Genomic DNA, 13,810 nt, shown 5'->3' on the forward strand with positions numbered 1-13,810 from the left:
AAAAAGAACCATGAAAAATATTACATTTACACCACAAAGATTCCACTACACTTTTTAAAAATTAATAATTATGTCTCCAGCAATTTCACTGGTTAACCTTAACTGTTATCCCGAATTGGATTGAGAGTATTTATAAATGGTAATGTTAGAATAGTATGTTGTTTTGTTTGTGAAAAGTTTAAAATCCCATGTAAGATAGTTTTAATTTATCAGCAAGATTTGCAACAAATCAAAGCCATCTAGGTTATCTCTTTTACATAGACTGATAACACAGACATGCAATTTGCTTCCAAGTTTCAATAAATGCTTTCATATAGTTTGCTTTTAGAACTGTTTGGCCATTATACAAGAATTTTTTTATGTGGTTGCTCTGACAACAGTGATGTTGTTATGCAGGCTTCAATGGCTTTAGCCCCTGATCTCAGGGTTGTAGCCCCTGATCTGTGAAAGCCCTCCACCCATCTGTTCAATGCATGCATGCCTGTAGCCCCCAATTTCCTGTATGCTAGCCATGGTTCTTCTGTATACTGTTTTGATAATAGCCACCAACATCACAAAAGCCTATATGGGGAAAACACACACACACCCCCCTACAAATGTGAACAGCACGCAAACTCCAGTCGTCAGGCAAAGCCCCCTGTAAGTGCAGATGCTAGTGACACCCCGCCTGACAGTAAAAAAAAAAAAGCAAGTACAAGTAACAAATCAATATATACATTCGAAACAAAATAACGGCACAATTTTATATAAAACATGTTGCTCAAAATGCTTTACAAGACGATAAGGTACAAAAGTTATAATTACAAAGAAAAAATCTGAAATAAATTAATAACATACAAAAATAACACATTAAAACAACAAAAAAATAGAAAATTACACAATACAATTAAACAAAAATATATAAAAGAAATGGTATAGTTGTTAAGCATTGCTTAATTCAGGATTAATTAATCAAATTTTTTAAGCCTGTAGTTGTTTTAACAGCAAGGCATATGTTATGATCAGAAGAGCAGGAAATAGAACAACATCTGAATGTTGCCCTGAATTTGAATCTTTACACACATTATGCATGGTGATTAGACCTGAAATATAGGGTTGATTTTACCATGTTGTAATCGTTCTTTATTTCCATTACCAATCCTTATTTCTAAGTGCGCTTGTCTACATTTTCAGACCAGAAAGAAAGTATTGTTCACCGATTGTTAATAAACAGAGAAGATAAAAAAGATACTCATGCAGATAGGTTTGACATGTTTTGTTAATTGGGAAGCTTTAAATTTAAAGTGGGTAGCATGGTGGCATAGTAGTTATTGTTGATGCCTTAAAGCTTCTGGCTGACATTTCCTGGGTACAACTCCTGTCTGCATGTTTTCCATGTGGATTTTTCTTCAGGCACTCTGTTTTTCTTCTACATATCAATTATATATGTGATGTCTGAATTGTGACTCTAAATTGCCTGTGATGTGCTAATCCATACCACAGCAAACATACCACATGCACTTCAGAACAGATTATCCACCTCAAGTTAGTCATGTTCGACGAAGCCAGTGACTAGAATGGGAGAATATCTGGGAAAAGATTGGGTTGCTGCTGGAAGAAGTGTTAGTGAGTTCAACCAGATGTGCTTACCCTGTGGCCTGAGTGTGGATCCCAATGCAGTGACAGGTACACTGTGCTGCAAAAATGGCACAATCCTTCAGATGAGATGTAGAACTGAGGTCCTGACTCTCTGTGTTCATTAAAGATCCCTGGGCATCCTACATAAAGAACAGGGTGTATCCCGATGTCCAGACTAAATTGCTCACCATGGTCATTCTGGCTCCCAATCATCCCTTGTCTCTAATTACAACTTTGTGTTCAGTGTCTACTAATTTCATCCTCATGGGTGATTTTAACATACACGTTGACGTGCCAACTGACAAATGATTTTAATGAAATCCTTGGCTGTTTTAATTTAATTTAATATGCCAACTTTTCAACTCATAACAAGGGTCATATTTTACTTAGTTTGCTGCTCTGTTATCACACCTCACAATCTTATTCCTACTGAATTACCTATCTCAGATTACAGAATGATCACATTTTATGTTAGCTTACCTCTCAGTAAATCAAAGGTTCAGCATGTAATTTCATTTCGTAATGTCAAGCATGTAAACCCAGAGACCCTTATACATTTATTACAATCCCAGCCTGTTTCTCCTTCTGCTACCACACCATCAGAATTAGTAGACCATTACAATGCTGCTCTGCCCTCTGCCTATGATGCACTAGCTCCCTTAAAAACACGGACTGTCCTTGTGCCCTGTGTTGGCTGGGATTGGCTCCAGCGGACCCCCGTGACCCTATTCGGATTCAGCGGGTTAGAAAATGGATGGATGGATGGATGTTTCATATATTCCCACTGCTCCCTGGTTTACATCTGAACTCCGTCAGCTCAAAGCCACAGGCCAACAGTTGGAGTGCCTAGCTAAAAAGACGGGTCTTGTTGTACACAAGGAAATGTACTCAAATCACATGTTAAAACAGAAAAATGCTCTCTTTACTGCCAAAACTGTATACTATTCTAACATTATCAATACAGGAGGGAAAAATACTAGAGCTCTTTTTTCTACAATGAAAAGGCTAATTACATCACCAAAAAGTGTCACTCACCATAACCTCTCTGTTAAAGACTACTGCACTTTTTTGTATTTCTTCAACTCAAAAATTGAAAATATCCAGCAGCAATTTGCTTCCTCTATTTCTGCGGAAAATGACATATTCTCCACCATCACCCATATTCCCCTACCAACCACCTTATTCTCAGATTTCACTTTACCAGTTGAAAATAATATCTCGGAGCTTATAACAAAATCTAATTCTTCCACATTCCAATTAGATCCAAAACCTACAAGCTTTGTTAAGTCTTGTCTGTCACATATTTCCCCCATGATAACTACTATAGTTAGCTCTTCCCTTACTACAGGCACGGTCCCCCTCTCACTAAAAACAGCCTCAATTACTCCCAATTCTGAAAAAAAACCCTGGTTTAGACCAAAATATCCTTAACAATTATCGACCTATTTCAAATGTTCCATTTATATCTAAAGTGTTCAAAAAGATAGTTGCCTCCCAACTCCAGTCTCATCTTTCAAAAAATAACCTTTTTGAACAGTTTCATGGGACCTTTATCAAATGTTGTACTTCTTGACCTCAGCTCTGGATTTGACCCCATATCCCATCAGATACTTTTGAAACGTCTAGCTAGTTTTGGAGTCTGTGGCCTTGTCCTCCAGTGGTTTTCTTCCTACCTCACTGATAGGAAGCAATTTGCTCAAATAAAGGGCTTTAAATCTGAGAACGTAGTTGTTACTCGGGTAGTTCCGCAGGGTTCTGTTTTGGGGCCGCTTCTTTTTCTCATTTATATCTTCCAGCACCATGGTATTAAGTTTCATTGTTACGCTGATGACACACAGCTATATCTATCCACTAAATCCACATCTGTTTTCCCTCCATATGCTCTTATGGTATGTCTCCAAGACATAAAGACATGGATGACTCACAGTTTTCTCCAAATAAACATCAATAAAACTGAGGTGCTCCTCATTGGCTCTAAATCTACACTTGCTAAGGTTAACCAGTCTACTATTTTAATTAACAATATTAACACAAACATCTCTTCCCAAGTTAAGAGCCTGGGCGTTATTCTTGACGGTACACTCTCTTTTTCTTCTAAGTAACATTTCTCGGACTGCCTTCTTCCATCTCTGAAACATTTCTAGACTTCGTCCTGTTCTTACGCAACACAGTACTGAAGTACTGTATTGGTTAATGCCCGAGTCACCTCATGTATAGATTTACTGTAATGCTATTCTATCTAGCATCCCACAAAAACTTATCCACTGCTTGCAACTTCTTTAAAATTCAGCTGCCAGGATAATAACCTGCTGTTCTAAATCCACTTAACATATTACACCTATTCTCTCTCAACTTCACTGGCTCATTGTTAACTACAGAATACAATACAAAATACCACTTTTAACATTTAAAGCTCTCCACAGTCTTGCTCCCCCCTACCTCACTGATCTCCAGACTTACACTCGCTCGCTCACTCAGATCCTCATCTGCAGCTCTACTTTCTGCACCACACATCAAACTTAGTTCTGTGGGAGCTCGAGCGTCTCTCATAGTGCTCTTCCCTCTCATATTCGTCAGCTCAATTCAATAACACAGTTTAAAACTGCCCTCAAAACTTATCTTTTCAAACTGGCATATTGTGAATTCTACACTGTTAATGCCTGTTATCTTTGTTTGATAATTATTGCTTTTTGATTTATCATTCTCTTGTTTTTATTTTACTAATGTTGTTTAATTTTATTGTAAGGTGACCTTGAGTGCTAAGAAAGGCGCCTATTAAATAAAATGGATTACTGTATTATTATTATTATTATTATTATTATTATTATTATTATTATTATTAAGTATCTCTCTCACCTTAATAGTATAGTGAGCATACTGGCACAAGAGGATGTTGTGTCATCATCCAGGTGGATTCCCTCTCATTATGTAAAGTGCTTTGAGAGGAGTCTAATGTGCTATATAAATGTAAAGACTTTGGTTCCTGCCTTGTGCCCAACAGTGCCAGAAAAGGCTGAAGCTTCCTGCAACCCCCAAGCTAGATAAATAGCTTAGAGAAAGTGTTTTCAAATTCACATTTCATTTATTGTTGACTCTTTGCTCAGATGTTTTCTGATGACATTGTGATCTGTAGTGATAGTAGGGAGTAGGTTGATGAGACCCTGGAGAGGTGGAGATATGCTCTAGAGAGGAGAGGAATGAAGGTCAGTAGGAACAAGACAGAATACATCTGTGTAAATGAGAAGGTGGTCAGTGGAATGGTGAGGATGCAGGGAGTAGTGCTGGCAAAGGTGGATGAATTTGAATACTTGGGATCAACAGTACAGAGTAACAGGTATTGTGGAAGAGAGGTGAAGAAGAGAGTACAGGAAGGGAGGAATGAGTGGAGAAGAGTGTCAGGAGTAATTTGTGACAGACGGGTATCAGCAATAGTGAAAGGGAAGGTCTACAGGACGGTAGTGAGATTTGTGAAGAGTATGAATAGGATTAGAAATGAGTACTTTAGAGTGTCATCTAAAGTTGGATGGTTGGGTCAGAGAGGCGAGATTGCATTGGTTTGGACATGTGCTGAGGAGAGATGCTGAATATATTAGGAGAAGGATGTTAAAGATAGAGCTGACAGGGAAGAGGAAAAGAGGAAGGCCTAAGAGAAGGTTTATGGATGTGGTGAGAGAGGATATGCAGGTGATGGGTATAACAGAACAAGAGGATAGAAAAATATGGAAGAAGATGATCCGCCGTGGCAACCCCTAACGGGAGCACCCGAAAGAAGAAGAATCTTGGTACAGTAAGAAAGATAAAAAAGAGTCAATTAAAGATAGCAGGGATGAAAGTGACTAGAATAGAGTGAATAAAAATAAAAAGAACAGAAAAAAGAAAGGAAAAACAACCAAAAAATACAGATTGAGCAGTAAAAAATATAACACGTAAGTTTGATAATCTGCAATTAGACAATGAAATAGTAAATGTCTTATGTTCTACTTCATTTTCTTCATATTTTACCATATCTGGCAACTGTTTAATGTTCTGGTTGTGCATCTTTTTGTACGTGTTTTTCTATAAAGGAATCTGCCAAGTTTAAGATACTAAAAAAAGTATGGCTATACTTAAAAATGATATTAATGAGTATGCCTTGAAAATATAATATTTGGTGTTGTTTTGTGCTTTAATGTTAGTATTACTCTGCAACCCACTTTAGTAATACCATTCACTGTGAATGGCAATACGTCACGTATACAATTGATTCCTTACAGCACATGTTATACCATGAATGCTGTGCACACTTGGCGATTCTTTTTGGGTTTATACCATATATATTGCTTTCCATGAACTAACTTTATAAAAATGGAACTAGCACACATTTCTAAATTGTTTAGTTAAAACATTTAATTTCATTGCAATGTTTCTGAATTTCCAGTCCAGCAGTAGCAGATTCTTACAATAATATACAGAAACTGTGGAGAAGTGTATGCTGTACCAAGGTATATCAACACATGAAAAAGATAGATGGATTTGCAATTAAAATAAGAATAGTATGTCAGGCTGCTTTCCCAGTACACATACCACACTTCTTTTTGCCTTTGTTCAGTTACTAGTTCTTCCACTACAATTTACATATTCTCAGTGCTCACAGCTTATTCTCGGTTTAATCAGTATGTTTGTAGACAATGCCAAGCACCAGATATGTCCAATGACCAATACAACAAATGATGCTCATTAAAATGCCAAGATACTTTCTTACTGACTTCACAGATATGATATACACAGCCCAGGATTTCAGCAGACTGACGCACAATAAAACAGTGGTTTTGTGATTAGTGGCAGTACAAAAAGCATAGATTTACCTGTCAGTGTTATTTTAGGGTTTCACAGCAGCGGCGACACTCTGACAAATCTTCATCCATTATTAAAGTCAAACGCTTCAACCGTTTAGGCTTTCCAGTCTACTCCAAATAGCAATTGCTATCAGTTTTCCAACCTGATGCATGTGGTATCTTATAGAGGGCTGTTTTGTAAGATTTTTTTCATTTTTTTCATGCCAAGTGTCATACCTCACTCCATCCCATGTTTTAACTAATATAAAAATAGTCTTGTGATTTTCATCTTTCCAGATTAGTATTTAGACTTATAAGTAATACTACTTTGAATTGAAATACTTATTTATAATTCTCTCAATAAACAAATGCATACTTCACTATAACTGTAATATTTCTGTTTCTCACTTTATGATTGAGTGACCCCTAAATGAGGAGCTCATTAAACTAAAAATGCCTTTATTCAACCATACTGGTTTGTAAGTCATTTTCGCAAGTATAGTGCTTTGAGTGATGTTTGGATTATTTTTTTGTCTTGTTTTTTTTTTTTTTAATGAATTTTGTATTTTACACTCCCAAAATGACTAATTCTTAGATCAACATGGTAGCTTGGCAGTTTTTGCCTGTATACTCCTGCAATGTTGCCTAAAGGTCTAATTTCTTTTACCATTGAAAAAATAACAGCAGAAAATAGTGCTACAAAGTTCACCAGTTTCCCTGACATCAATAAAAGTAGCCATATCGTTGTGGACAATTATTGTTTTCAGAGTGTCTGCTTGTCATGAATGAGCGTTTATTCAAGTGCTATGGCCTTGTTCAGTAAGAAGCACTTGCTGTAAGTAAATAAATAGACTCCATTGTTAATTTTAGTGTGTAAATTTAATCCTTACCTTACTAGATTGGCTTTCTTCTAAATAGCAAACAGAAGTGTGTCATACTGATTAATGAAGTCTGTGGTCGTATGAGGGAATGACAAGTCGAAAGGCAAGATAAATGTCAGATGGCTTTTAAGAACCTGGGACCAGAAGCTGCAGAGTCAGTTGCACTCCTTGGGTAGTTTCCCATTACTGTAGAGGCTAAGGAAGAAGACACAGTTGGTGGCAGTGCCCCCCCACAGCCTGCAGCGGTATTACTTATCTGGGAGGACCCCGGATGGTAACCCTCTGACACGCATGTGTGACAAGTTATTTGTAATATTTACAAATAATAAAAAAAGGATTTAGTTTGCTATTGGTGGAAATTTTTAGCTTTGTATATAAATTTTACTCTTTTGGAAATTTAAATATTGCTTATATTGCCATTATTGTAATTAATTTTATTAAATAAACAATTTCCTAATTCAATGCTAGTTTAAAAAGGCGTTTATGTTTTCAAATGATTGCATTATTTTATAAACATATTAAAGACCACTATTAATAAGCAATAGAATATACCCTTTACTGCTGTTTAATACTATTTAACAATAAATAGGTTCATGTAGTTCGTTTTAATGGTTTGCATAGCATTGTTAAAGGCACTGTTGTTGTATTTTACAGCATATTAAAAATGCACAGGAAAAGATAATATACTCTCCCAAAAGTCCATGAACAGTTTACTTTAAAATGTAATCTTAAAATGTTAAAATAATTTCTTTCATTTAAAAAACTCTAGCAAACAGTCTAGGAACATTTAAAGCAGCAGATGTGAAGTCTTACTGTCTTGGATTTTTCTTGTATAGTTTGAAATCACAGATTTTTTTTTCTTATAGTCAGAATTTTTTGTCAATCATGCTATTTTGAATATTCTTGTTTTTTTTTTTTTTTGTTTTTTCCCCCCTTGCTCTGATCTTAGGAGTCCACGTTAAGAAACAAGGAGACGATTTATCTGATAATGATGGTGATGAAGATGAAGGTATTTTTCTGGTGCTTGAAGCAGATGCATGATGTGCATATTTTAAAATTGTTCAATTACTTACTGATTTACTACACTTTTTGTTTTATTTTAAACTGCACGTGTCCAGTTTTTTTGGGGTTTTTTTTGTATTTGTTTTGCACATTTACATATGTTAACACAGAAAATAATGTACCTTTTGGGTATAAATGTAGAGTGGTTGCCATATTATTATGTGTGTATTTTAACAGGAGCAGGTAAGTGCACTTCATGTGTATCTTATTGATATGTCTAACTTCATGTTCATATGGTATGATGTCGGCTGTGTTTTGTTTTATCACTAAATATAATTATGTTCTTATATGACATGCAAAATCACTGTTATATAAATTTGAATTCTTAAAAAGATTAATTTCTAAGTAAATATCCAAATGTTTGAAATATTCCAAGTCACATATATAGCTTTGTGCTCTTCAGCTTGTCACATATTTTACTTAGATTACTGTATTTTTTAATGTTTTGTTATATTTTATTTTATTTTAAATATGCCAGCATGTGATCTTGCTTTAATGAATGCTTTGTCTTTTCATGATTGAAATATTTTACATTGTAATAGTTTGATTTGTTTTAACTGCTTGAAAAAAAAAATGAAACGCTTTTTGATATTATCAGAACTCTTTTGTTAGAAATTGAATTCCACAGTAAAATAATCTTTATATTAGAAGTTAATAGATAGTATTAATCAGACACGTTCCAGACAAACTTTAGAATATAATGTTCTTTGCACAAATATAAGTTAAGCATATTTCCTTGGTACTTTACAGTAAATTTATATTCAGCATTCTTACATCTGCACTTTCCTAGCAGTACTACTTTTTTCCATTAAAATTTATTCTTAGAAAATATGAACCACTTTATGCAATGCCATGCATGCACTCTATCCAGCTGGGTTTTAAACTGTAAAGAATCTACATGGTTTTACATTATTCTTGTGTCTAAATTTTACATTAAAGAATAAATTCCACCTGGTAGATAAATGTGATTCAGTATAACCCTCTTTACATGTTCTTGGAGAATGTTTCACGTTTTAAGTATATTTGCTGATGTGAAGTATGTGCCACCCGCTCCCAGTATTATAATAGTAGATAACGTTTCATGTAGAAGCTCCAGATTGTAGATATGCACACTACTTAGCATGCTGTATCTGAAAACATTCATATAGGTTAGTCCATTAAATGAGGCAATTTTCAAAATAATAAGAAAATGCGTAGAAGTACAAATGTATATACTGTAATTACTGTTCATTTTAAGCTCCGCATTTAGATAACTTAAATTATATGTAAACAGTACTGGTTTTTGTTCCATTGTGACCTGGACAAACATTAACATTTTCAAGTTACATTGTCATAATTGTTTCCAAATTTAATGAAGCATTTTCTTATTTACGGCCCCACTAAGTTTCCTCAAATCTCATAGTTAAAATTAGACTCAAAATCTTATTATATATTAAATCATGGACTTCACATGGCTTTGAATATCTGCACTAAAGTTTCAGGGACATGTAATTGATATGGTCCCTGAATAAATCTGCACTTGAAAGTGTTCTCCCATGGGCATTAGGAGCTCTTGTGGATGTTATATATGCGTAGATAATATTGTGTATAAACATTACATAAAGGTGTTCTTTTTTAATATTTTTTTTTCTTTAGTATGTTTGCATTTGCTCATATACATAAATATGCACAGAGTTATGTATGATTTACATAAAGCCTTTAATGAAAACAGTGCATTAGCAATTCACTCTACTAATAGCCCTCACTGGGACAGTAAAATCAATTTGTTGACTATGAAAAGAATGATCTAAGTAATTTATCAAGCATGTGTGCTGCTTGTATCATATCTGTCTCTAATTATATCCAGACTGGTATGGCAGACTAGAAACGTTCTACCTCTTTTTTTAATTTATTACAAGGAAGTGCAGGGTTCTTAAGGTGTCAGCTTATTGGAGCTCAGTGATTTTGTGGCTCCTTTTTACTATTTTTCTTTTTTTTTTCCATGGTTTATAACCCTGCTCAGTCCTTCATTTCCCTATTTCTGCAAAATGAATTTCCGTCCTCTATTTTCTTTACCAATTGAGCTGAAGTATGAGAATCTTATAAATACAATTGCACAAGAGCATCTTTATTTTACAGGCTTTCTTACAATTTGGGCAATTACTAAGGCACAGCTACTTTCTGATTATGTAATAACATGTAATCCTGATTTGTAGTCCTTAACACAAAGACCCACGAAAAACATACAAGTCAACGCTTCCTCATACCCAATCTGAATTCCAGAACAGTCGTCCACACAAAAGTTCACCAGCTGCAATGCCATAAACTTTCTTCACTTCTCCATGTTATTTGGGCATGTTTAGTAATCAAGGGAAATTTTAATTTTCAAAAATCAATGATCTACTTCCTGTTCGACCTGATATCGACTGATAACACACTTTGGTATATGGTCGCGTTATAACATATCAGTTTTCTGCTAAAGAAATCTATGGGATGTTCCTCCCCTTTAGGGTAATTAAAATTGTCTGAAGCTTTTATTTAAGAAATCATAATTCCCACCCCTTTAAGCAACTTGTCTTTTCCCGTACAAGCTGAGTTCCCGTGGGTGCATCCTTTTCACTGTTTTCAGACAACTCTTGTAATGCTTGGTCTCCCATAGGAGAAGCTTATAATTTTATTGCACTGCTTGGTAACCTTTACAAGATCTTTGAGTAACATTTGTGACACCCCATTGTGGTGGATTTAATTGGGTTCCGCTCCCTTCTAATGAAATGTCATTGTAATTGGCTAATTGTACTACTCACATTGGGGAAGAGTTCTGCTTGCATGCCATTTACGCAGAGTGGATTCCCCAGATTCCTTGAGTAAGAAAACAAAACACAGCATATTATATATCTTTTTTGTGCTTATACAAATGATATTAATTCTCTTTAATAAATCTGCACCCTAGGTATCATAGGAAAATAACTTTTAGTCCGATTGTTTCTGGTTTGAAGTTTATAATGTCTGCTTAGTTATGTTTTTATTATCTAAGCATGCTGCCCAATCTCATGCAGCTCATGCATGCTGTCCATTTCTTGTGGGTTATCATATAATGGCGCATCAGTGGCAAAATACATCACTAAGATTATTTTCATTACTTTCCTAGGTTAATGCCTTAACTGTGGTCTAGTGTCTCCCTTTTTATGCCATCTTCTTATTAAGTATTTGTCAATATGGCAGATGGGATGGCTAGCATTTCAGCAGTATGGAAGCATAGTACTACATCCTTAAAATTTCCAGGGTCTATTGTTTCAAGTGTTGGGAGCAGAAACCTCACCCAAAAGCTGTGCACCGATTACTAGCTATGTGGCTTATTGTTTCAGTAAAGCCTTATAGGTTTGTTCACAGCTCCCTTACACCCTTTTCAGTCTTGTGGAGTCAGATTTTCCAGTGCTGTGTTTTAGTACATTTTAAATCATTCCTTTCCATTTTAATCAATTCTTGGCTTAGATCTCTGTGTTCTGGTGGCTTTCATTTTTTATGTGCTCAAACTGGTCTCCAAACACTATTTTGTATGTTCAGTTTGCAAGCGTAATGGGATGATATCCCCATCTGCACCTTTAAGACTAAGTTTGACACACCATTGACTAACTGCTGTCAGGCTGTGATTGATAAGCATGAGCCTGACAATGGCAATTTTTTAGGGAGTCCACAATGAAACATAATGTAAGAAACCCTGCCCACTTCTTCTTTTAGCAGTACTTGTACTTATTTTAAATAACATGCATATTCTCTTTTTTTTGGAGGAAAAAAAATCTATAAATCATGAATGCCATACCTTAATAGATTTTGATGTGAACATAATTTGTAGCTTTACAGGCAGTGGCACTGTCAGACCTTTCGCCCACATATCAGTCCCTATGGAGCTTTGCAATGAGTGGGTGGAAATGTTTCAGTCCTTTGACTTTCTTAAAACTGGCATGCCTAGAATTGCTTGCATGCATCATCATCCTCTATATCTCTAGAGATGAAAAGTATAAATGATTTTTTTTCTTAGAGGTTGATAGATCTTACTACCTGGGGTCAGGTACATAATGTGAATACAATTCCATAAAAAAGTATTTATCAACAGTCACGGTAAAACTAATCTTGATTAGAAAGGGTCAGTATAAAAGCCTTTCATTTTTTTTCTTTTCAGTATAAGAATCATTTGTAAATCTAGAATTTACTGAAATCAATTTTGCCTGTCGCTGACCTGTTACGTTTCTGATCTGCCTATCAGGTTGACAGGTAAGTCTAAGGTGCCACCAGGGACAAAGTTGGCATCCTATTATAACCATTTCATACTCTGCTCCAGGTCTTTCCACCCTTGATTTAGTCAACTTAGTCATTTGTGCAATTAAATCATCGAGAGGTGTAACTCTAAGAAACCCACTGCAATGTACCATGCCTGGGATCACACTTCAGTCTAGATTACATTAGATTAGAAAACTTTATTAATCAAATGGGGAAATTCAGATGCATAGAGCACCGTAAACATAACAAAACAAAGATATATAGTCACAGGACAAATAATACAGCCAATCAATCAATATGTTAAAAAATAAATACAAATACATAAATTCATATTGTGCAAATATCTCAAAATAATCTTAAAGAGTATGTTGGGATGGAAGTATAGAATTGCTTGCCTGATATCAGTGGGCAGAAAAGACCCCAAGAGGCGTTTCTTAGCACACTATGGTGGAATAAGTCTGTGGCTAAAAATACTCCAAGAAAGCGTCTCCTGGAGAGGATGCAGGGGATTTTTCATGATGGTGTCCAATTTTTCGATCCTTCTGTTTTGCACAATGGCTTCCTGTGTACCCATGGTTCACCCTGTGATTTAGCAGGCTTTCCTGATAAGTTTGTTTAGGCATTGTGCTTCTTTTGAGCTTAACTTGCTTCCCCAGGAGACTGCAGCATAGAACACCCCACTGGTTACGATGGACTGGTAGAACATTTTCTGTAGCTCGCTGCATCTCCATAGCAAGTACAGTTTGCTCTGGCCCTTCTTGTATAGCACCACTATGATGGCAGACCAATCTAGTTTGCTGTTTATGTGAACCTCTAGACACTTCTAGCTCTTGATCTACTCCCCATTAGCACCTGCCATGTGAAATATTATATGCATTATATAATATATACCCACAAACATTGAAATCACCAAATGTCTAGCCACTGAACTGCTTCCATCATTATCAGTGCGAATCAGAAACCAACTGTTGCTCATTCACCCATCATTACATAGTCAAACTAACAATCCAAGGATACTTTCTGAAAGTAAAGTTTCTTTTTTTAAACAATTGCCATCCACTCTGAGGATGAAACAAACATGTTATATCTGCTGAAGTTCAGTTATTATGAAGGTACGTCACCTTTAGAATTCCACCTGTCTACTTAACATTCACATGGGAAGAAAACTGGACCTAGAGG

The 13,810-nt window shown here is 35.5% G+C and overlaps 1 protein-coding gene across 4 annotated transcripts in view; it reads left to right on the forward strand.

The window, feature by feature from the left end:
• The window catches only part of nlgn3a (neuroligin 3a), a 610,831-nt gene that overhangs the window by 347,074 nt on the left and 249,947 nt on the right, over positions 1-13,810 (forward strand). For 3 of the 4 annotated variants that reach the window (XM_039765814.1, XM_039765816.1, XM_039765815.1), the window contains one exon: positions 8,262-8,321. The exons of the other annotated variant lie outside the window; for it this stretch is intronic. In XM_039765814.1, the coding sequence (XP_039621748.1) occupies positions 8,262-8,321 (60 nt within the window). The remainder of the gene's footprint in view (positions 1-8,261; positions 8,322-13,810) is intronic. 4 annotated transcript variants of the gene reach the window in all.

The sequence above is a fragment of the Polypterus senegalus genome, chromosome 10 (genome assembly GCF_016835505.1).
Source record: "Polypterus senegalus isolate Bchr_013 chromosome 10, ASM1683550v1, whole genome shotgun sequence".
Classification (NCBI taxonomy): domain Eukaryota; kingdom Metazoa; phylum Chordata; class Cladistia; order Polypteriformes; family Polypteridae; genus Polypterus; species Polypterus senegalus.